The sequence below is a fragment of the Schistocerca nitens genome, chromosome 6, assembly GCF_023898315.1.
Source record: "Schistocerca nitens isolate TAMUIC-IGC-003100 chromosome 6, iqSchNite1.1, whole genome shotgun sequence".
Classification (NCBI taxonomy): Eukaryota; Metazoa; Arthropoda; class Insecta; order Orthoptera; family Acrididae; genus Schistocerca; species Schistocerca nitens.
Window position 1 is genome coordinate 469948773 of NC_064619.1, and position 21911 is coordinate 469970683.

At 40.7% G+C, this 21911-nt stretch overlaps 1 protein-coding gene across 2 annotated transcripts in view; it reads left to right on the forward strand.

The window, feature by feature from the left end:
• The window catches only part of LOC126262397 (cilia- and flagella-associated protein 91-like), a 343692-nt gene that overhangs the window by 136265 nt on the left and 185516 nt on the right, over positions 1–21911 (forward strand). For both annotated transcript variants that reach the window (XM_049959011.1, XM_049959012.1), the window contains exons 8-9: positions 11842–12024; positions 12140–12289. In XM_049959011.1, the coding sequence (XP_049814968.1) occupies positions 11842–12024; positions 12140–12289 (333 nt within the window). The remainder of the gene's footprint in view (positions 1–11841; positions 12025–12139; positions 12290–21911) is intronic.

Below are 21911 nucleotides of genomic sequence, written 5' to 3' on the forward strand. Positions count from 1 at the left end.
GTTTGACCACTGCATTTTCATACATTATCCAACGAAGTAAATACAAACTCCGTATTGTTTATCTTCGAATGTAGCAGAATTTCAATGTACTATGAAAATCCGACTGGCAAGACTGTTTGGGATGTTTGTCAATATGGCCAACTCTACGTTCTGAAATTTTTCCTACCTTTGACAAGAGATGGTTGCTAATAGGAACTTTTATAAATTGTGAATCACATGCAGTATTCTCTTCACCATAAGAATAATACGAATATAAACATTTTGCCACGTTTTCTTTCGTGTTTGCTGCTATCTCATTTAAATCCTGCCTGCCTAATAAACTACGAAACTAGAGTGAGACAACAGCAAACGCAGAAGAATATACGTATCGTGTCATGTTTATATTCGTATTAATCGTATGCCTAATAGTGATAGTCAGAAATGAAGCACGGCAACTGACTAGATTTTCAAATCTAAAATGACTAATTTCTGTGCAGAATTTGATGTACTAAAGAAGCGGCCGCAAAGATTTTCAAACGGAGAAAAATTTTCGCCTAACTCCCGTTCAGAACATGTTCTATCATACGCAGTCTATTATTTGGTTCTTGTTGATCATTATCAAAGAAAGCAGCAGTGTAAGTAACAACAAATAGCAGTCTCTTGCCATTGTTTCGCTAATGAGACGATTCCTCTCTCTCTCTCTCTCTCTTTTTTTTTTTTTTTTTTTTTAGCGCCTGTAGCGCCCACAAAAGCAAGCCATGCCGCGAGCGGCGACAGACCGTAAACACGCACTACCAGAATGCGACAAACAATGCATGACACAGTACAGTAATGCATTTTCAGCTTAGAGTGATGTAAACACCTATAACAAAGAAAACGGCACTTATCAGATCGAAGCACGTGGAAAAGGAAGGGTACCCGTACAAATACGGACGGAGCGCCTGACGCATAGCAATGGCTACCTGGTAAAGCTTAACTACCAAGCTTACGACTCGAACCAAACTACTGTAGCTGTATCGTCATTCATTCGACCTAAATTGTGTCTCATATTACAATGGACCAACTTTGATTCGATTTGGAGGTGCGGCCTAAAACTTTTCTCTCCCCTTGAATTTTGAGTCTCAAATTTCAGGTGCGGCTTAGATTCGGGAATTTTTTTTCCTTTATTTCGAGTCTCATTTTTCAGGTGCGGCTTAGATTCGAGTACGGCGTAGATTCGAGTAAATACGGTATACACTCGCACACACACTCATATCCATCCACACATATACAGACACAAGCAGACATATATATATATATATATATATATATATATATATAAAAGAAAGATGATGAGACTTACCAAACAAAAGCGCTGGCAGGTCGATAGACACACAAACATACACAAATATACACACAAAATTCAAGCTTTCGCAACAAACTGTTGCCTCATCAGGAAAGAGGGAAGGAGAGGGAAAGACGAAAGGATGTGGGTTTTAAGGGAGAGGGTAAGGAGTCATTCCAATCCCGGGAGCGGAAAGACTTACCTTAGGGGGAAAAAAGGACAGGTATACACTCGCACACACACACATATCCATCCACACATACAGACACAAGCAGACATATTTCTGCTTGTGTCTGTATGTGTGGATGGATATGTGTGTGTGTGCGAGTGTATACCTGTCCTTTTTTCCCCCTAAGGTAAGTCTTTCTGCTCCCGGGATTGGAATGACTCCTTACCCTCTCCCTTAAAACCCACATCCTTTCGTCTTTCCCTCTCCTTCCCTCTTTCCTGATGAGGCAACAGTTTGTTGCGAAAGCTTGAATTTTGTGTGTATATTTGTGTTTGTTTGTGTGTCTATTGACCTGCCAGCGCTTTTGTTTGGTAAGTCTCATCATCTTTCTTTTTAGATATATTTTTTCCACGTGGAATGTTTCCCTCTGTTATATATATATATATATATATATATATCACCTTTTTGCCTTTTTTCACACCAGATCTCCAGTTGCTTTCTAGTTCACCTTTATCTCTCCCCATATATTTTTATTATCATTTTCATTTCAGCCTCATGTTACACTTTCCACCTTCTAATACCACGTCACCCTCACAACACCCCCACAACAACCCCATTAAGTTTTATTTACATTCCCTCCGCAAACATGCCTTCGCCCTAGCCAGGCTACGCTCCCATATTTTATTTTCTCAGGCTTGTCTGACATTTGGCATTACCCCCAAAGGCCTCACACTTAAAGTTCCCATCTCTGGCTGCAATCCTTCTTTCCATCAGTCCCTATACCAATTCCAAACTGAAAAATCCATTGCCCTCACGCACCTAGTCCTTCACCTACACATCAACTCAGCCAATGAACACACCCGTCAACTCCTATCCTTAGTAAAAGTCCTCAGTCTTTCCTCTCCCACATCCACACCGGCTGTTCAGAGCATCCTCCTACAGGCCAACCGCAAATTAGAACAGCATGCCACCCTCCACCTCAAAAAACTATCCAATCTCCTGGTTTCCCACCTCAGGAAAGGCAACTCACTCACCCTTCACAACCTTTCCAACAAACCTCAACCTCCTCTCATTGCACACAAACCCAGTCTCTCCCATCTACCCAATCTCCCACTTCCAGCTCCACTCCCTCCAAAACCTCAAAATTCCAATCAACACAATCTGGAACCACAACACCCTAATTCAGTAGTTAACCTTTCCTCCAAACCTCTCTCCCAATCCGAAACCTGTGTCCTATCCAAAGCCCTCACCTTCAGCCCCACTCCCAGATTCAACCAAACTGCCCTTGTCAAAGATTTACTGTCCTACACTCGTACTCTCTTCTGGGAATATCACTTTGCCACGAAGAAAAATGATCCTAATCCTATTCCTAATGATCCAAATCCCCAAGACACTATCCAAATTGAACCCTGCCTGGAACAGTTCCATCCTCCGTCACAGCAGGACCACCCCCTCTTCCTCAAAATCACCCACTCCAAACCTTCCACGAATTTCTGACTTCCAGCCTTGCCTCTCAATCCTTCTTAAAAAACCTTAATCCTACTCCCAACATCACCACTGCTGAAGCCCAGGCTATCCGTGATCTGAAGGCTGACCGATCCATCGTCATTCTTCCGGCGGACAAGGGTTCCACGACCGTGGTACTTGATCGTCGGGAGTATGCGGCTGAGGGACTGCGTCAGCTTTCAGACAACACCACATACAAAGTTTGCCAAGGTAACCCCATTCCTGATGTCCAGGCGGAGCTTCAAGGAATTCTCAGAACCTTAGGCCCCCTACAAAACCTTTCACCTGACTCCATCAACCTCCTGACCCCACCGACACCCCGCACCCCTACCTTCTACCTTCTTCCCAAACTTCACAAACCCCAATCATCCCGGCCGCCCCATTGTAGCTGGTTACCAAGCCCCCACAGAACGTATCTCTGTCTACGTGGATCAACACCTTCAACCCATTACATGCAGTCTCTCATCCTTCATCAAAGACACCAACCACTTTCTCGAACGCCTGGAATCCTTACCCAATCTGTTACCCCCGGAAACCATCCTTGTAACCATTGATGCCACTTCCTTATACACAAATATTCCGCACGACCAGGGCCTCGCTGCGATGGAGCGCTTCCTTTCATGCCGATCACCTGCCACCCTACCTAAAACCTCTTTCCTCATTACCTTAGCCAGCTTCATCCTGACCCACAACTTCTTCACTTTTGAAGGCCAGACATACCAACAATTAAAGGGAACAGTCATGGGTACTAGGATGGCCCCCTCGTATGCCTACCTATTTAAGGGTCGCTTAGAGGAAGCCTTCTCGGTTACCCAGGCATGCCAACCCAAAGTTTGGTACAGATTTGTTGATGACGTCTTTATGATCTGGACTCACAGTGAAGAAGAACTCCAGAATTTCCTCTCCAACCTTAACTCCTTTGGTCCCATCAGAGTCACCTGGTCCTACTCCAAATCCCATGCCACTTTCCTTGACATTGACCTCCACCTGTCCAATGGCCAGTTTCACACGTCCGTCCACATAAAACCCACCAACAAGCAGCAGTACCTCCATTATGACAGCTGCCACCCATTCCACATCAAACGGTCCCTTCCCTACAGCTTAGGTCTTTGTGGCAAAGGAATCTGCTCCAGTCCGGAATCCCTGAACCATTACACCAACAATCTGAAAACGGCTTTCGCATCCCGCAACTACCCTCCCGACCTGGTACAGAAGCAAAAAACCAGAGCCACTTCCAAATCCCCTCAAACCCAGAACCTCCCACAGAAGAACCACAAAAGTGCCCCATTTGTGATAAGATACTTTCCGGACTGGATCAGACTCTGAATGTGGCTCTCCAGCAGGGATACAACTTCCTCAAATCCTGCCCTGAAATGAGATCCATCCTTCATGAAATCCCTCCCACTCCACCAAGAGTGTCTTTCTGCCATCCACCTCACCTTCGTAACATCTTAGTTCATCCCTATGAAATCCCCAAACCACCTTCCCAACCCTCTGGATCCTACCCTCCCTCTGGATCCTACCCTTGTAACCGCCCCCGGTGTAAAACCTGTCCCATGCACCCTTCCACCACCACCTACTCCAGTCCTGTAACCCGGAAGGTGTACACGATCAAAGGCAGAGCCATGTGTGAAAGCACCCACGTGATCTACCAACTAACTTGCCTACACTGTGACGCATTCTATGTGGGAATGACCAGCAACAAACTGTCCATTTGCATGAATGGACACAGGCAGACAGTGTTTGTTGGTAATGAGGATCACCCTGTGGCTAAACATGCCTTGGTGCACGGCCAGCACATCTTGGCTCAGTGTTACACCGTCCGGGTTATCTGGATACTTCCCACTAACACCAAAGTGTCAGAACTCTGGAGATGGGAACTTGCCCTTCAGTATATCCTTTCTTCTCGTTATCTGCCAGGCCTCATCCTCCACTAATTTCAAACTGCCGCCGCTCATTACCTCACCTGTCTTTCAACAACATCTTTGCCTCTGTACTTCCGCCTCGACTGACATCTCTGCCGAAACTCTTTGCCTTTACAAATGTCTGCTTGTGTCTGTGTATGTGCGGTTGGATATGGGTGCGTGTGCGAGTGTATACCTGTCCTTTTTCCCCCCTAAGGTAAGTCTTTCCGCTCCCGGGATTGGAATGACTCCTTACCCTCTCCCTTAAAACCCACATCCTTTCGTCTTTCCCTCTCCTTCCCTCTTTCCTGATGAAGCAACCGTTGGTTGCGAAAGCTTGAGTTTTGTGTGTATGTTTGTGTTTGTTTGTGTCTCTATCAAAAACCTACAGCCTAGGCCTTCGTGGCAAATGAATCCGCTCCAGTCCTGAATCCCTGAACCATTACACCAACAATCTGAAAACGACTTTCGCATCCCACAACTACCCTCCTGACCTGGTACAGAAGCAAATAACCAGAGCCACTTCCTCATCCCCTCAAACCCAGAACCTCTCACAGAAGAACCTCAAAAGTGCCCCACTTGTGACAGAATACTTCCCGGGACTGGATGAGACTCTGAATGTGGCTCTCCAGCAGAGATACGACTTCCTCAAATCCTGCCCCGAAATGAGATCCATCCTTCATGAAAACCTCCCCACTACACTGAGAGTGTCTTTCCGCCATCCACCTAACCTTCGTAACCTCTTGGTTCATTCCCATGAAATCCCCAAACCACCTTCCCTAACCTCTGGCTCATACCCTTGTAACCGCCCCCGGTGTAAAACCTATCCCATGCACCCTCCTACCACCACCTACTCCAGTCCTGTAACCCGGAAGGTGTACACGATCAAAGGCAGACCCACGTGTGAAAGTACGGGATATATATATAATATGATTATAATAGAGGGAAACATTCCACGTAAGAAAAATATATCCAAAAACAAAGATGATGTGACTTACCAAATGAATGTGCTGGCAGGTCGACAGACACACAAACATACACACAAAATTCAAGCTTTCGCAACAAACTGTTGCCTCATCAGGAAAGAGGGAAGGAGAGGGAAAGACGAAAGGATGTGGGTTTTAAGGGAGAGGGTAAGGAGTCATTCCAATCCCGGGAGCGGAAAGACTTAACTTAGGGGGAAAAAGGACGGGTATACACTCGCACACACACACACATATCCATCCACACATATACAGACACAAGCAGACATATTTAAAGACAAAGAGTTGGGGCAGAGATGTCAGTCGAGGCGGAAGTGCAGAGGCAAAGATGTTGTTGAATGACGGGTGAGGTATGCGTGGCGGCAACTTGAAATTAGCAAAGATTGAGGCCTGGTGGGTAACAGGAAGAGAGGATATATTGAAGAGCAAGTTCCCATCTCCGGAGTTCAGATAGGTTGGTGTTGGTGGGAAGTATCCAGATAACCCGGACGGTGTAACATTGTGCCAAGATGTGCTGGCCGTGCACCAAGGCATGTTTAGCCACAGGGTGATCCTCATTACCAACAAACACTGTCTGCCTGTGTCCATTCATGCGAATGGACAGTTTGTTGCTGGTTATTCCCACATAGAATGCATCACAGTGTAGGCAGGTCAGTTGGTAAATCACATGGGTGCTTTCACACGTGGCTCTGCCTTTGATCGTGTACACCTTCAGGGTTACAGGACTGGAGTAGGTGGTGGTGGGAGGGTGCATGGGACAGGTTTTACACCGGGGGCGGTTACAAGGATGGAGCCAGAAGGTAGGGAAGGTGGTTTGGGGATTTCATAGGGATGAACTAACAGGTTACGAAGGTTAGGTGGACGGTGGAAAGACACTCTTGGTGGAGTGGGGAGGATTTCATGAAGGATGGATCTCATTTCAGGGCAGGATTCGAGGAAGTCATATCCCTGCTGGAGAGCCACATTCAGAGTCTGATCCAGTCCCGGAAAGTATCCTGTCATAAGTGGGGCACGTTTGTGGTTCTTCTGTGTGAGGTTCTGTGTTTGAGGGGATGAGGAAGTGGCTCTGGTTATTTGCTTCCATACCAGGTCGGGAGGGTAGTTACGGGATGCGAAAGCTGTTGTCAGGTTGTTGGTGTAATGGTTCAGGGATTCCGGACTGGAGCAGATTCGTGTGCCACGAAGACCTAGGCTGTAGGAAAGGGACTGTTTGATGTGGAATGGGTGGCAGCTGTCATAATGGAGGTACTGTTGCTTGTTGGTGGGTTAGATGTGGACGGACGTGTGAAGCTGGCCATTGGACAGATGGAGGTCAACGTCAAGGAAAGTGGCATGGGATTTGGAGTAGGACCAGGTGAACCTGATGGAACCAAAGGAGTTAAGGTTGGAGAGGAAATTCTGGAGTTCTTCTTCACTGTGAATCCAGATCATGAAGATGTCATCAATAAATCTGTACCAAACTTTGGGTTGGCAGGCCTGGGTAACCAAGAAGGCTTCCTCTAGGTGACCCATGAATAGGTTGGCGTATGAGGGGCCCATCCTGGTACCTATGGTTGTTCCCTTTAATTTTTGGTATGTTTGGCCTTCAAAAGTGAAGAAGTTGTGGGTCAGGATGAAGCTGGCTAAGGTAATGAGGAAAGAGGTTTTAGGTAGGGTGGCAGGTGATCGGTGTGATAGGAAATGCTCCATCGCAGCGATGCCCTGGACGTGCGGAATATTTGTGTGTAAGGAAGTGTCATCAATGGTTACAAGGATGGTTTCCGGGGTAACAGATTGGGTAAGGATTCCAGGCGTTTGAGAAAGTGGTTGGTGTCTTTGAATAAGGATGGGAGCCTGTATGTAATGGGTTGAAGGTGTTGATCTACGTAGGCAGAGATACGTTCTGTGGGGGCTTGGTAACCAGCTACAATGGGGCGGCTGGGATGATTGGGTTTGTGAATTTTAGGAAGAAGGTAGAAGGTAGGGGTGCGGGGTGTCGGTGGGGTCAGGGGGTTGATGGAGTCAGGTGAAAGGTTTTGCAGGGGGCCTAAGGTTCTGAGGATTCCTTGAAGCTCCTCCCCACTCCACCAAGAGTGTCTTTCCGCCATCCACCTAACCTTCGTAACATCTTAGTTCATCCCTATGAAATCCCCAAACCACCTTCCCTATCCTCTGGCTCCTACCCTTGTAACCGCCCCCGGTGTAAAACCTGTCCCATGCACCCTCCCACCACCTACTCCAGTCCTGTAACCCGGCAGGTGTACATGATTAAAGGCAGAGCCAAGTGTGAAAGCACCCACGTGATTTACCAACTAACCTGCCTACACTCTGAAGCTTTCTATGTGGGAATGACCAGCAACAAACTGTCCATTCCCATGAATGGACACAGGCAGACAGTGTTTGTTGGTAATGAGGATCACCCTGTGGCTAAACATGCCTTGGTGCTCGGCCAGCACATCTTGGCACAGTGTTACACCGTCCGGGTTATCTGGATACTTCCCACTAACACCAACGTGTCAGAACTCCGGAGATGGGAACTTGCCCTTCAGTATATCCTCTCTTCTCGTTATCTGCTTGGCCTCAACCTCCACTAATTTCAAGTTTCCGCCGCTCATTACCTCACCTGTCTTTCAACAACATCTTTGCCTCTGTACTTCTACCTCGACTGACATCTCTGCCGAAACTCTTTGCCTTTACAAATGTCTGCTTGTGTCTGTGTATGTGCGGTTGGATATGGGTGTGTGTGCGAGTGTATACCTGTCCTTTTTTCCCCCTAAGGTAAGTTTTTCCGCTCCCGGGATTCAAATGACTCCTTACCCTCTCCCTTAAAATCCACAGCATACAACAGCAGGATTAATTAAAGGATGTTCAGACCTGCTGGGTGATAGGTATTAGGCATATTCTATACAGCTTTCTAATATTGTGGGGCAGAAACTCATCATGTGACTATATATGGGCACAAGTGCTCTACTTCAGAAATAAAATGCTTATGATAAATTATTTTTCCGAATTGGGATACAAGTGCCCCATTGCCAGCTTGACTGCTGTGGCTCAAAAGAACTAATTTCTACAATGGCCCTCCTTCTCCTTTCCAAGAGCAAATAAAAGATGAGAAAAAAATTACAGGAATGCATGGTGAGGGGCAGGTCGCCATCAAATTATTGGCACAGCAAGTTTGCATCTGTTCTTTGACAGTGTGTTGCGTGATACCCAGATCGACTTTATACCATTAAGTATTTCAGGCCTGTCACAGATAAGAGTTACTTAATCAAAAGAAGAGCCAATGCCTTTTTTTTCAGTGAGGTGATCTCTAAGCTATTGACAATAAAAGGTAGGAACATGGAAATTTATATTTATTCTGTTCGACTTTTAATCTTCATTGTGTGTGAAATATTTGCCCAGCTTTTAACTATTATCTTATTGCAAGTCCCACGTTATAGTCACACTAACTTCTTACTCCCCTCGCCCAATTAACCCACAGAACTTACCAAGGTGGAGTGGCTTGTGTCTTTGGATTGAAGACCACAAAAGCAGCAATAACTTATTGCAAAACTATTTCTTTTACCGTACCAGAAAAAATGGTTATGATGGTAAGAGAATAAACAATGATAGCTGCTTATCACTGTGCTAAAGTTGATTTGGTGTATGAATTTTTCTTCCATGACATGGCTTCCAGAGCAAATATTGTGTCTCATCAGTCTTGAATTGCATGGTTTTTATAATGGAATTAAACATGGTAATACTGCGAGCCACATTTATATAATTTGGTGAATTTCATTACTCTTCTATATCCATGCAGATATACTGACAGATTTTCCTGCTTGCTGGTGCTGAGTGTGTGCCATACTTTCTTACTCAGGAAATTATGATTCATTCCATTTTACGCTATTATTTGCCCTACCTTTTTTTCTCTCTGCCCTCAGATTTAATATCTTGTAATTTACTGGAAGTCAGACCAAGAAATCTGACAGCTTTTTTCAGAATACTTATTCAGTTTTTTCACAATTTAGAAGATTACTGCAGCTTTCTCTCTCTTGGTTTGATCCATATAGTAAAAGAGCATGCACAAGATTGATGAACTGGAATGACAAAAGTGAAAATTTAGAATAAAACAAAAAAGCATAAAATGAAAGTAAGTGAGGAATAATAAGTGAAGATAAACATGGTAGTAGGACAATTACAATTTGATGGTTCAAGAACAAAAAGCAGGTGAATAAAGTTAAAAGCTCCTTGAAGATGTTTTGGATTATTTTGTTCTGCATAGGAAAGTCACAGCACCAAAACTTAGCAATAAAATGCGGGTGAAATGTAGAGGGTTAATCTTTGGTGCATGGCCTGGATATTGATCCTTAACAAAAATAAATTTAACATTTTGTCCCCGAACAGGTAGAAACACTCATTATTGTTTAATCATATGATTGGAATTGCTGATGAAAATGTCATATGGAATTGTTCAATGGGATATGCCACGGTGTTGGTTCAGCCACCTAAGAGAAGGGGTGTGTCTTTTCTATGCACATTGATCCCTTTCTTTGCAGATGTGTAAGACTTGTGTCGTATGTGTATTTGTAGAGAGTAGGTGAGTGTAACAGATGCATGTATACTGAGGTGCTATGTTTGTCATGTATGATGATGATGATGTAAACATAGGCTTCTTTGGCCATCTTCATGGTATGTTACTGCGGTGTCAGTATGTAAAGTTTCTCCAGTTTACATATTGACAATGCATTCACAAACCCTGACGATTTTATGGACAATGACAATGATGATGATGAAGGAACAGTGTGAAATCCAGTGTCAGCACACGGTCTACTCCTTTCAAACAGCACCAAGGGGCTGCCGAGCTTAGTGTCCACATATGACTGATGGATCACCATCATCAGTGTCACTTGACCTCACTTCATAGGATACTGTGGAGAGGTTTGGAATGTAATTGAGGATATTGCTGCAAAGATTGATGGTCAGGATTTGCACATCATCATCTTTCTTCCCCTTGCTGACCAAATACTATCAGTGAAAATTTCATCCACCATCGAGATTTGAACGTGCTTACCTCCCACTCGAACGCCACTGCACAGGCATTCATTAGTGACCCTGGCTATGAAGGTGGGTACATAGCAATAAATTATTGTAAACTGTAATAATTACTGAATGTCTGGCAACAGGTATCTGAAGAAATTTCACGTGAAACCAGTACATAAGAATAGTTGTAGGATAGGCACAATGCCTTGCCAAATCCATTTCCCATGGGTGTTATTTACACATACACTGTGGGAGAAATCTAATTATAATGTTCAGGCATAATATATGGAAACATTAGTGATTTTCAAATGTTTAAGTCATCCCTGGAGGAATTCTCAGAGAGGCTAATGCTTAAAGCATTTGAATGAGATAATTGAGAGATCAAGGTTCATATCTGGTATGGCAAAAATTTTCATTTGTCACAACATATTCATTTTATTGCAGATTCAGCATGTCTCAGTGGATTTTGCTGATATCCTTTTATGTCTTTACACTCCAGTGATATCATTCTCATTGATTCCATTCATTTCATTACAGGACACCATATTATTGAATTGATAACTTACTATTAAAAAATATTTTATATATCAAGAAGAGTCAAAAAAACATATTACTGCCTACCACATGTAGGTCATAAAATTACATTGACCACAAAATCAGTGAAATTTGCACTCACTCATAGGCTTATCAACACTAATTCTTCACAAACACTGCTTATGACTGAAGTAACATAGGCAGAAATGATATTAGTGAACTTAGTACTCTTCCAGCAACCCATAACGTGGCTTGCTGAGTATAAATGTGGATTTGGATGTAAATATGATGTTTGCTTGCATAATTTTTATTTTTTCAGGCAATGCGGAGCAGAAACATTAAATTTTTTTATTATTTTTTGGATTATGATGGATTTATTCAATATATTTTTATAATTTCATAATTTGTATACTTATTTTATATTTATGTATTTTATACCAGCTCTTCGAAAACTGACAAACAAACATAAGGGAGTGAGCATGAGGTACCGTAAACCAAATGTCATAGATGAGTATACTGATAAGACATCTGAATTTTATGGGCCCCTTATGAGACATGGAGAAAACCCAAAGAGAAGACATGAAGTAATAACCATACAGAGTAATTTTCTATCACAAATGAAAGGTAAAGTTGTTAAATATTTATTTTTATTTATTTTTGAATGCAGCATATTAGAAAGATCTTAATAATACTAATTCATAATTCTCTGTGTAAAAAAGCCTTCATTTTATATGAACAGGACTTGAAATCCTTGAAAAAATGCCTAAATGGATTCCTACATATGATTTTATCAAAGCTACAGCTTTAAAACGGAAACGTCGTGAATTATGCATTCATGAAACAAGATGGACTGATGAAGTTCTTGCAAAGCTGTATAAGGATTTAAAAGGTACTGAAGTAATTAGATACTGTTTTATTATTATTTGTACACTTCTGTATGTATTTTTGTTCCACCAGAACTCAATATATGTAGTAAAAATGTTTGTGTGTGTGTGTGTGTGTGTGTGTGTGTGTAATCTAGCTGGGTACAGATACCATTGTTTCTCTGGAAAGATGTACTGTGGGGGTAAGGACCATTTCCCATTGAGGCAAGGATGAAAGTGGAAATGGCATGACATAGGAGATTGGCAGATAGGGGGGAGAGGAGGAGATGGACAAACAGAAGTGAGAAAATATAATGATAGAGAGAGGGGGAGAAGGAGATGGAAAGAGAGGGGGGTGAGGAGATGGGAGGAGAAAGGGGGAGGATGACTTGGTCATAAATTGGTGGGAGGAGATGGATAGAGAGGGATGAGGAGAAGATGGATAAAGAAAGGGTGGATGAGATAACTGACAGAGAGAGAGAAGGGAGAGATGGACAGAAAGAGGGAAGGGGAGGGGAGGGGAGGTGATGGACAGCGAGAATGGGAGAAGGAGATGGACAGACTGAGGAGTTACGAAGTGGACAGAGAAAGGGTGGTGGAGGTGATTGACAGAGAGAGTGGAGGGGACCAGATGAAAGGAGAGAGAGGAGGGGTGTAAATGGAGGAAAGAGAGAGAGAGGAAGATGGACAGAGAGGGGGGGAGGAGGAGATGGACAGAGAGAGGAGGAGGAGGAGGAGATGGACAGAGAGAATGAAAGAGAGGGGGAGAAGGGCATGGACAGAGAGGGTGGAGGAGGTAATGCACAGAGGCAGGTGGGAGGACGAGATGGACAGAGGGAGGTGGGAGGAGAAGATGGACAAAGAGAGAGAAGAGGAGGAGGTGGAGAGAGAGAGGGGTGGTGGAGATGGAGAGAGAGTGAGTGGGGGGGGGGGGGAGGAAGAGATGAACAGGGAGAGGGACAAGAAGGAGGTGGACAGGGAGAAAGGAGGGGACAAGGATATGGACATAGGGAGGTGGGAGTAGGAGATGGACAGTCTGACCATCACCACCCACTTGTAGGCTAAAATTGATTTATTGATTTTGAAGTAAATTAATAAATTCGTGTCGGGTCACATTTTCACAGCACATTGGCTCACTGCAATAGTGACACACTGCAGGGAGAGGTAGCAATGGTAGAATTTGAATAAACAGTTTTCATAATACTCCATTTTTATTCTTCATCTTTGTTGCACATTGTAGGGTCGTAGTCCATTCTAAAATGTAACTTTTTATACTGCTCTAGAGGATGCTTGGGTTCATTCTTTGAAATAATTTGAATGCTGGTGGACTTGTTGGTGTTGAACTCATATATTTTCAGTCATTTCACTTTGCAATACAAAACAGCATCAGCCACAATGGTAACACAACATAAATAACTTGTACTCCATCCTCCCACTATCAACTTGTACTACTAACTACCCAAAGACAAAGATTTACCTCTAACAACATGTAGTAAAGAAAATACTATCACATAACAGTATATTTGTGCAAATCATCTTTGAAACAAATAATTGTTTATGATTAGTTATCTTTTTAAGAAGTCCACAATCATCATTGTGATTACATTAAGTGTTCATATATTTTGATGTTTATGCATTTTTGTATAGCTACTTGGTAGTGGATTTCTTGGTTTTGAGTCTTCAAATTTTGGAATCAGTCATTTCATATGGTCAAAGATTGGTTAGTACATTTATCTCACCATAACCAGTTTTATTACAGTTCCCCCCAAAAATTTTGAAAACAAAAAATTTGGGAAACATTTTGATACAAAATAATGAAACTGATTATGCCAAGAAGATTTGGGAGTATAACAATTCAATAAAAATAGGTTCTTCATTACATGATGTACAATATTTTGACTACCTTAGCATAATTACTTCATTCAAATGAGAACAAGAGGAAAATTTTACTACAATGTTCTTTGCTCACAAAACAATTACGAAGTCTGACCTTTTACCTATTCTGTAGCTCTCAAATTGTTGCTAAATATCATAAAATGTACACAGGCTAAGCGAAAGATAGTACATGTAACAAAAATATCTCCCTTGACATAAAGCTACATTCATTGATTTTATCAGAGTGGTATTACAGTTAAACTTGTATTTCATGTAAATGTCGTTAAGTATCTTGAGAAAACCAAAAATATTGTGACCAACAAATGTCTACTGGTGACCACTAAACAAAAACATTTTGTTTAAAATCCTGTATATACCAACATTTTTAAAACTGTCTTCAATTAGTGAAATATTATTGATTGGTAATGCCTCCTTTTGCTTAGTACATAAATGAAACGTTTTTGCAACCAGATTTTAGAATGTTACATTTTTCACTAATTCTTCAAGTCCTTCACACATCACCAGGTATACAATTTCATAAACTAGTGCTTATCAGATTTCAAGCCCCTTTATTCTATGTGCTAGTCCACTGATTTTATCGTTTATTTTGTCCTTTAGTTTTTGATTGCTACAAACATTGTGCAGTCATTAGTTTTCATGTCACATAATAGATTATACAATAACATATGAAAAATTGCTTTTCAATGCTTTCAAATTATGTTACAGTATGAGACAACTAGCTCATTCTTACATGTTGTTTTCTGAAAACTGAGTTATTTAGCTACGTATGTTAAAAATATTGCCCATAAGTTATGTCAAAAATATCAACTACACTGAAATTTGATTGAAAGTGTTGTTCATTAGATATTTGTCACTGTCACATTTTAATTCTTCTTTCACATCTACATAAAGTACACTGATTCAATGGGGCAATGTGATAGTTCAATACATATACAAAAATAATATTAAACATCAGAGAGGAAAAATCTATCACAGTAAATACAAGTAAATCGTATACATCACAAGATTTTGTGAGAAATGGTGTGGTGCTTTCCAGACACCTTCCCAAAACTAGTACACAAGAAATATCGAAGTTTCATTGTATCACAGATAATTCTAGACAGCAAAAATAAATGCTGTAATGGTCATTTTGCAGATTCCATTGTCTATTATATACTGCAAAGTAAGTTATATTAAGAACTGAATAAATACTCAGGGACTGACTGAGATTTGTACTTAAAGCTTCAGCTTTTCAAATTATTAGATAGTTAAAACATTACTCTAAACATTCACAAATAACACTGTAAAAAAAAAAAATTACTTTTCACGAAAGAATATAATAAAATAAAAATCATGACTTAGTGACTTCCCTAAATCATTTCAGGCAAATGCCAGGATGGTTCCTTCCCTTCCCTGTTTGGTCCCCTCCCCCAAATCAGCCAACCAGTCATGACTTATTTCCAACCTGTAGAGAAGTAACACAGCATAACCAAAAATAGTAAGTTACCACATTTAAGTTGTTGGTGCAAAAATTTATGAAAAACTGTGACTACATAGTTCTTTATGGATGGTAGAAAGCATTTGGTTTCTAAAACACTCCAGTAAGTGTCCTTTTCTTTAGTAATCTTTACTTTTTTGTTAGTTTGTCTTCAATTAGGTAATATTTCTTAGCCTAAGAAGTTTTTTAGATTTAGGATAAATCAACTGATAGGAATTAGGATGTGGGTTCTCACTGACCTCAAATGGACCAATATAGACATCAAAAAACTTTTTTAACTAAGATGTTAACATTTTAGGTTTCTCATGTGATTTAATAAGAATGTACTGTCCAGTGTTGAACTTGTTATTGTGTCTTTTCTTCAGTATCTCATCCTGCTTTTTCATAGTTTCTCTCACAACCGCTTCACGTTCTTAAGTAAACATGGTAAACATGACAGTGCATGGTGGACAATCTACTAATTCAGAGATAAGATTTGCCGGTTTATTTTGAAACATAACTTCAAAAGGTGACTGTGGAACTGTGATGCAAGCTATTCATTACATCTTCAAAATCATTCATGCATTCATACGATGGAGGGTGTTAGTGACTACAATATGTGTGATGTAGATGATTAATTTCATGCATATATCTCTCTCCTGCATTGGTTGAAGGGTTATAAACTGAAATTAAAATGTGTCTAATACCAGATTTTTCTATGAATGATTTCCAACACTTTGATACAATTGTGATCCATTGTCTGACAGTATTAGTTTAGGTTTTCCTACATTTTTGAAGTAATCTTTTTCAATTTTAACATTAATCCGCATACTTGTAGCTTTTCTGACAGGATTTAATGTTATTTATTTGGGAAAACATCAACCACAGCAAAAATATAACAAGAACCATTTTTACTTTTTGGAAAACTTCCATAAAAATCCACAGCAACTAAATCCTTAGGTTTCTCAGGTGTTATATTTTGCATCTGATCTTGACAAGCTCTGTTACTTATGTTGGCTCTCTGACACTTGTCACAAGTAGATAGTTCTTTCCTAATCTTTTTAGCCATATTATAGAAATAAACATTTTCTTGCAGCTTTTGCATACATTTTTGAATATAATAGTGTCCATAATTCTCAATAATACTTAATCAACTTCCCAGTTTCTTCCTCTGGCCAACATAAGTTCCAATCATCAGAACCCACATCTGTATTCCTGAAAAGTGTTCATTTATATACTTTAAAATTCTTGTCCGAGTTTTCATAACCTCTTTGCTTATACAACTCTTTACTAACCTCCAGTTTGAATCATGGTTTTTGTTCCTTCTAATTTTGTTACAAATTGCCCTAATAATTTTCTCATCGTGTATACCTTTCATATATCTGATGCAAAGGCAATTGTGTCATGTATGATTTCCCAATAACTTCTTTTTCCTAAAATAGTTCTGCTCCAAAACCATAATCACTATTATTTGTGTGTGAACAAAATGGTAGGCTAAAATCTGATCTGTGTAAGAAATGTTAATTATTCAATTCTCTCTTAATGTTTTCACATGCTTACTGACATTCTTGTGTCCAAACCTAATTAGTTTCTTTTTAAGTAAATTGCTTAAACAGGACGCATTCAAACTTTGTCCACTCACAAATTTTCGATAAAATCCACAAAAACCATTGAAAGACTTCAACTGCTTTCTACTATGTGGTTCTGGAAAATCTAGGATTGCTTCAATTTTATCAGTATCTGCCAAGATACCTTCACCAGTAATTACATGACCTAAGAATTTTAGTTCAGGGACATCAAATTTACATTTTTCGTGTTTCCTTGTCTAAATTTTGCATGTACCTGCTTCAACAACTCCAAATGCTCTTCCAAACTTTGTCTAGTTACCAAAATGTCATCCACGTAAACAGTAAGTTTTCCTATCAGATCTTGACCAAGTACATAACTCAGCTACTGATGAGTTCAAACCAAAAGGTTCTACACAGTATTGGTAACATCTACCATTGCAAAGAAAGGCAATATATTTACGAGAATCAGGAGCTAAAGGTACCTGATGATATCCAGAAGTTAAATTCAAACTAGACATAATCTGAATGTTTTCAAATTTGTGTAAAATTTCATCAGCGTTTTCAGAGTGATCTGTTTCTCTGTACAAATGCCTAGAATCTCATTCCTCCATCTCTTTTGGAAAAAATGAACAGTGGATTGTTATATGGGCCAACACTTCTCTCGATGATATCACACACTTCCATCTTATGCAACTCTTTCTCAACTGCAGCCCTCTTAGCTATAGGACACAACATAGCTTTGTAAAGAATGGCTGATGTGGTTTTAGCTGTAAAGTACACTGATATCCTCTCTCTCTCTCTCTACCTGGGATATTACTAAAGACATACTGTACTCCCATAACAAAGATTCCAATGCCCATTTCTGATTATCAATTAACCCCTTTGCTTCTGAAACCTTAGTGTCTGCAAGTTCTTTAAATTTGCTTCATCTGTATCTAATCCTGGAATATCTTTGACTACAAGCTGTGTTTTAAACATTGTATGCTGTTTACTTTATCCTCATCATAAGATATAGTTGACTTTATAGAGTCAGTACAAATACAATCTCCATCAGGTACATTGATACTCAGTTTCTGCCCTCCCCAATCAAAACATACATTCACTCTAAGTATCCATATCACGCCTTAGATAAGGAAATCTTGAATTATTAAATATCCATGCGTAAAAGTCACTCCCTCAATTGTAAAAGTTATTAAAGCCTGGCTTTTAACCACTTTACTATGTTTCCTGGTTTCATCTTAACCCAATTACAAGTAATTCTACATAGTCCTCATTATGTTTTAATTTTTTCCTTATTGATTCAGACTCCCCTAAAAGTTGGCTGCCTGTGTCAACAAGACATACCTTTCCATGATCCTATTCTGATCATCCCCCCCATGAACCATGGACCTTGCCATTGGTGGGGAGGCTTGCATGCCTCAGCAATACAGATAGCCGCACCGTAGGTGCAACCACAACGGAGGGGTATCTGTTAAGAGGCCAGACAAATGTGTGGTTCCTGAAGAGGGGCAGCAGCCTTTTCAGTAGTTGCAGGGGCAACAGTCTGGATGATTGACTGATCTGGCCTTGTAACACTAACCAAAACCGCCTTGTGTGCTGGTACTGCGAACGGTTGAAAGCAAGGGGAAACTACAGCCGTAATTTTTCCCGAGGGCATGCAGCTCTACTGTATGGTTAATGATGATGGCATCCTCTTAGGTAAAATATTCCGGAGGTAAAATAGTCCCCCATTCTGATCTCCGGGCGGGGACTACTCAAGAGGACGTCGTTATCAGGAGAAAGAAAACTGGCGTTCTACGGATCGGAGTGTGGAATGTCAGATCCCTTAATCGGGCAAGTAGGTTAGAAAATTTAAAAAGGGAAATGGATAGGTTAAAGTTAGATATAGTGGGAATTAGTGAAGTTCGGTGGCAGGAGGAACAAGACTTTTGGTCAGGCGAATACAGGGTTATAAATACAAAGTCAAAGAGGGGTAATGCAGGAGTAGGTTTAATAATGAATAGAAAAATAGGAATGCAGGTAAGCTACTACAAACAGCATAATGAACACTTTATTGTGGCCAAGATAGACACGAAGCCCACGTCTACTACAGTAGTACAAGTTTATATGCCAACTAGCTCTACAGATGACGAAGAAATTGAAGAAATGTATGATGAAATAAAAGAAATTATTCAGATAGTGAAGGGAGACGAAAATTTAATAGTCATGGATAACTGGAATTCGGTAGTAGGAAAAGGGAGAGAAGGAAACGTAGTAGGTGAATATGGGTTGGGGGTAAGAAATGAAAGAGGAAGTCGCCTGGTAGAATTTTGCACAGAGCATAACTTAATCATAGCTAACACTTGGTTCAAGAATCACGAAAGAAGGTTGTATACATGGAAGAACCCTGGAGATACTAGAAGGTTTCAGATAGATTATAGAATGGTAAGACAGAGATTTAGGAACCAGGTTTTAAATTATAAGACATTTCCAAGGGCAGATGTGGACTCTGACCACAATCTATTGGTTATGAACTGTAGATTAAAACTGAAGAAACTGCAAAAAGGTGGGAATTTAAGGAGATGGGACCTGGATAAACTGACTAAACCAGAGGATGTACAGTGTTTCAGGGAGAGCATAAGGGAACAATTGACAGGAATGGGGGAAAGAAATACAGAAGAAGAAGAATGGGTAGCTTTGAGGGATGAAGTAGTGAAGGCAGCAGAGGATCAAGTAGGTAAAAAGATGAGGGCTAGTAGAAATCCTTGGGTAATAGAAGAAATATTGCATTTAATTGATGAAAGTAGAAAATATAAAAATGCAGTAAATGAAGCAGGCAAAAAGGAATACAAACGTCTCAAAAATGAGATCGACAGGAAGTGCAAAATGGCTAAGCAGGGACGACTAGAGGACAAATGTAAGGATGTAGAGGCTTATCTCACTATTGGTAAGATAGATACTGCCTACAGGAAAATTAAAGAGACCTTTGGAGAAAAGAGAACCACTTGTATGAATATCAAGAGCTCAGATGGAAACCCAGTTCTAAGCAAAGAAGGGAAAGCAGAAAGGTGGAAGGAGTATATAGAGGGTCTATACAAGGGCGATGTATTTGAGGACAATATTATGGAAATGGAAGAGGATGTAGATGAAGATGAAATGGGAGATATGATACTGCATGAAGAGTTTTACAGAGCACTGAAAGACCTGAGTTGAAACAAGGCCCCAGGAGTAGATAACATTCCATTAGAACTACTGACAGCCTTGGGAGAGGCAGTCCTGACAAAACTCTACCATCTGGTGAGCAAGATGTATGAGACAGGCGAAATACCCTCAGACTTCAAGAAGAATATAATAATTCCAATCCCAAAGAAAGCAGGTGTTGACAGATGTGAAAATTACCGAACTATCAGTTTAATAAGTCACGGCTGCAAAATACTAACGCAAATTCTTTACAGATGAATGGAAAAACTAGTAGAAGCCGACCTCGGGAAAGATCAGTTTGGATTCCGTAGAAATATTGGAACACGTGAGGCAATACTGACCCTACGACTTATCTTGGAAGCTAGATTAAGGAAAGGCAAACCTACATTTCTAGCATTTGTAGACTTAGAGAAAGCTTTTGACAATGTTGACTGGAATACTCTCTTTCAGTTTCTGAAGGTGGCAGGGGTAAAATACAGGGAACGAAAGGCTATTTACAATTTGTACAGAAACCAAATGGCAGTTATAAGGGTTGAGGGGCATGAAAGAGAAGCAGTGGTTGGGAAGGGAGTGAGACAGGGTTGTAGCCTCTCCCCGATGTTATTCAATCTGTATATTGAGCAAGCAGTGAAGGAAACAAAAATTCAAGGTAGGTATTAAAATCCATGGAGAAGAAATAAAAACCTTGAGGTTCGCCGATGACATTGTAATTCTGTCAGAGACAGCAAAGGACTTGGAAGAGCAGTTGAATGGAATGGATAGCGTCTTGAAAGGAGGATATAAGATGAACATCAACAAAAGCAAAACGAGGATAATGGAATGTAGTCTAATTAAGTCAGGTGATGCTGAGGGAATTAGATTAGGAAATGAGACACTTAAAGTAGTAAAGGAGTTTCGCTATTTGGGGAGCAAAATTACTGATGATGGTCGAAGTAGAGAGGATATAAAATGTAGACTGGCAATAGCAAGGAAAGTGTTTCTGAAGAAGAGAAATTTGTTAACATCGAGTATAGATTTAAGTGTCAGGAAGTCATTTCTGAAAGTATTTGTATGGAGTGTAGCCATGTATGGAAGTGAAAGATGGACGATAAATAGTTTGGACAAGAAGAGAATAGAAGCTTTCCAAATGTGGTGCTACAGAAGAATTCTGAAGATTAGATGGGCAGATCACATAACTAATGAGGAGATAATGAATAGAATTGGGGAGAAGAGAAGTTTGTGGCACAACTTGACTAGAAGAAGGGATCGGTTGGTAGGACATGTTCTGAGGCATCAAAGGATCACCAATTTAGCATTGGAGGGCAGTGTGGAGGGTAAAAATCATAGAGGGAGACCAAGAGATGAATACACCAAGCAGATTCAGAAGGATGTAGGTTGCAGTAGGTACTGGGAGATGAAGAAGCTTGCACAGGATAGAGTAGCATGGAGAGCTGCATCAAACCAGTCTCAGGACTGAAGACCACAACAACAACAACATTCTGATCATAATGAACGGACAACAAACTTCAGGATATTTATAAGTCTTGACATTCTCATATAACAGGTTAC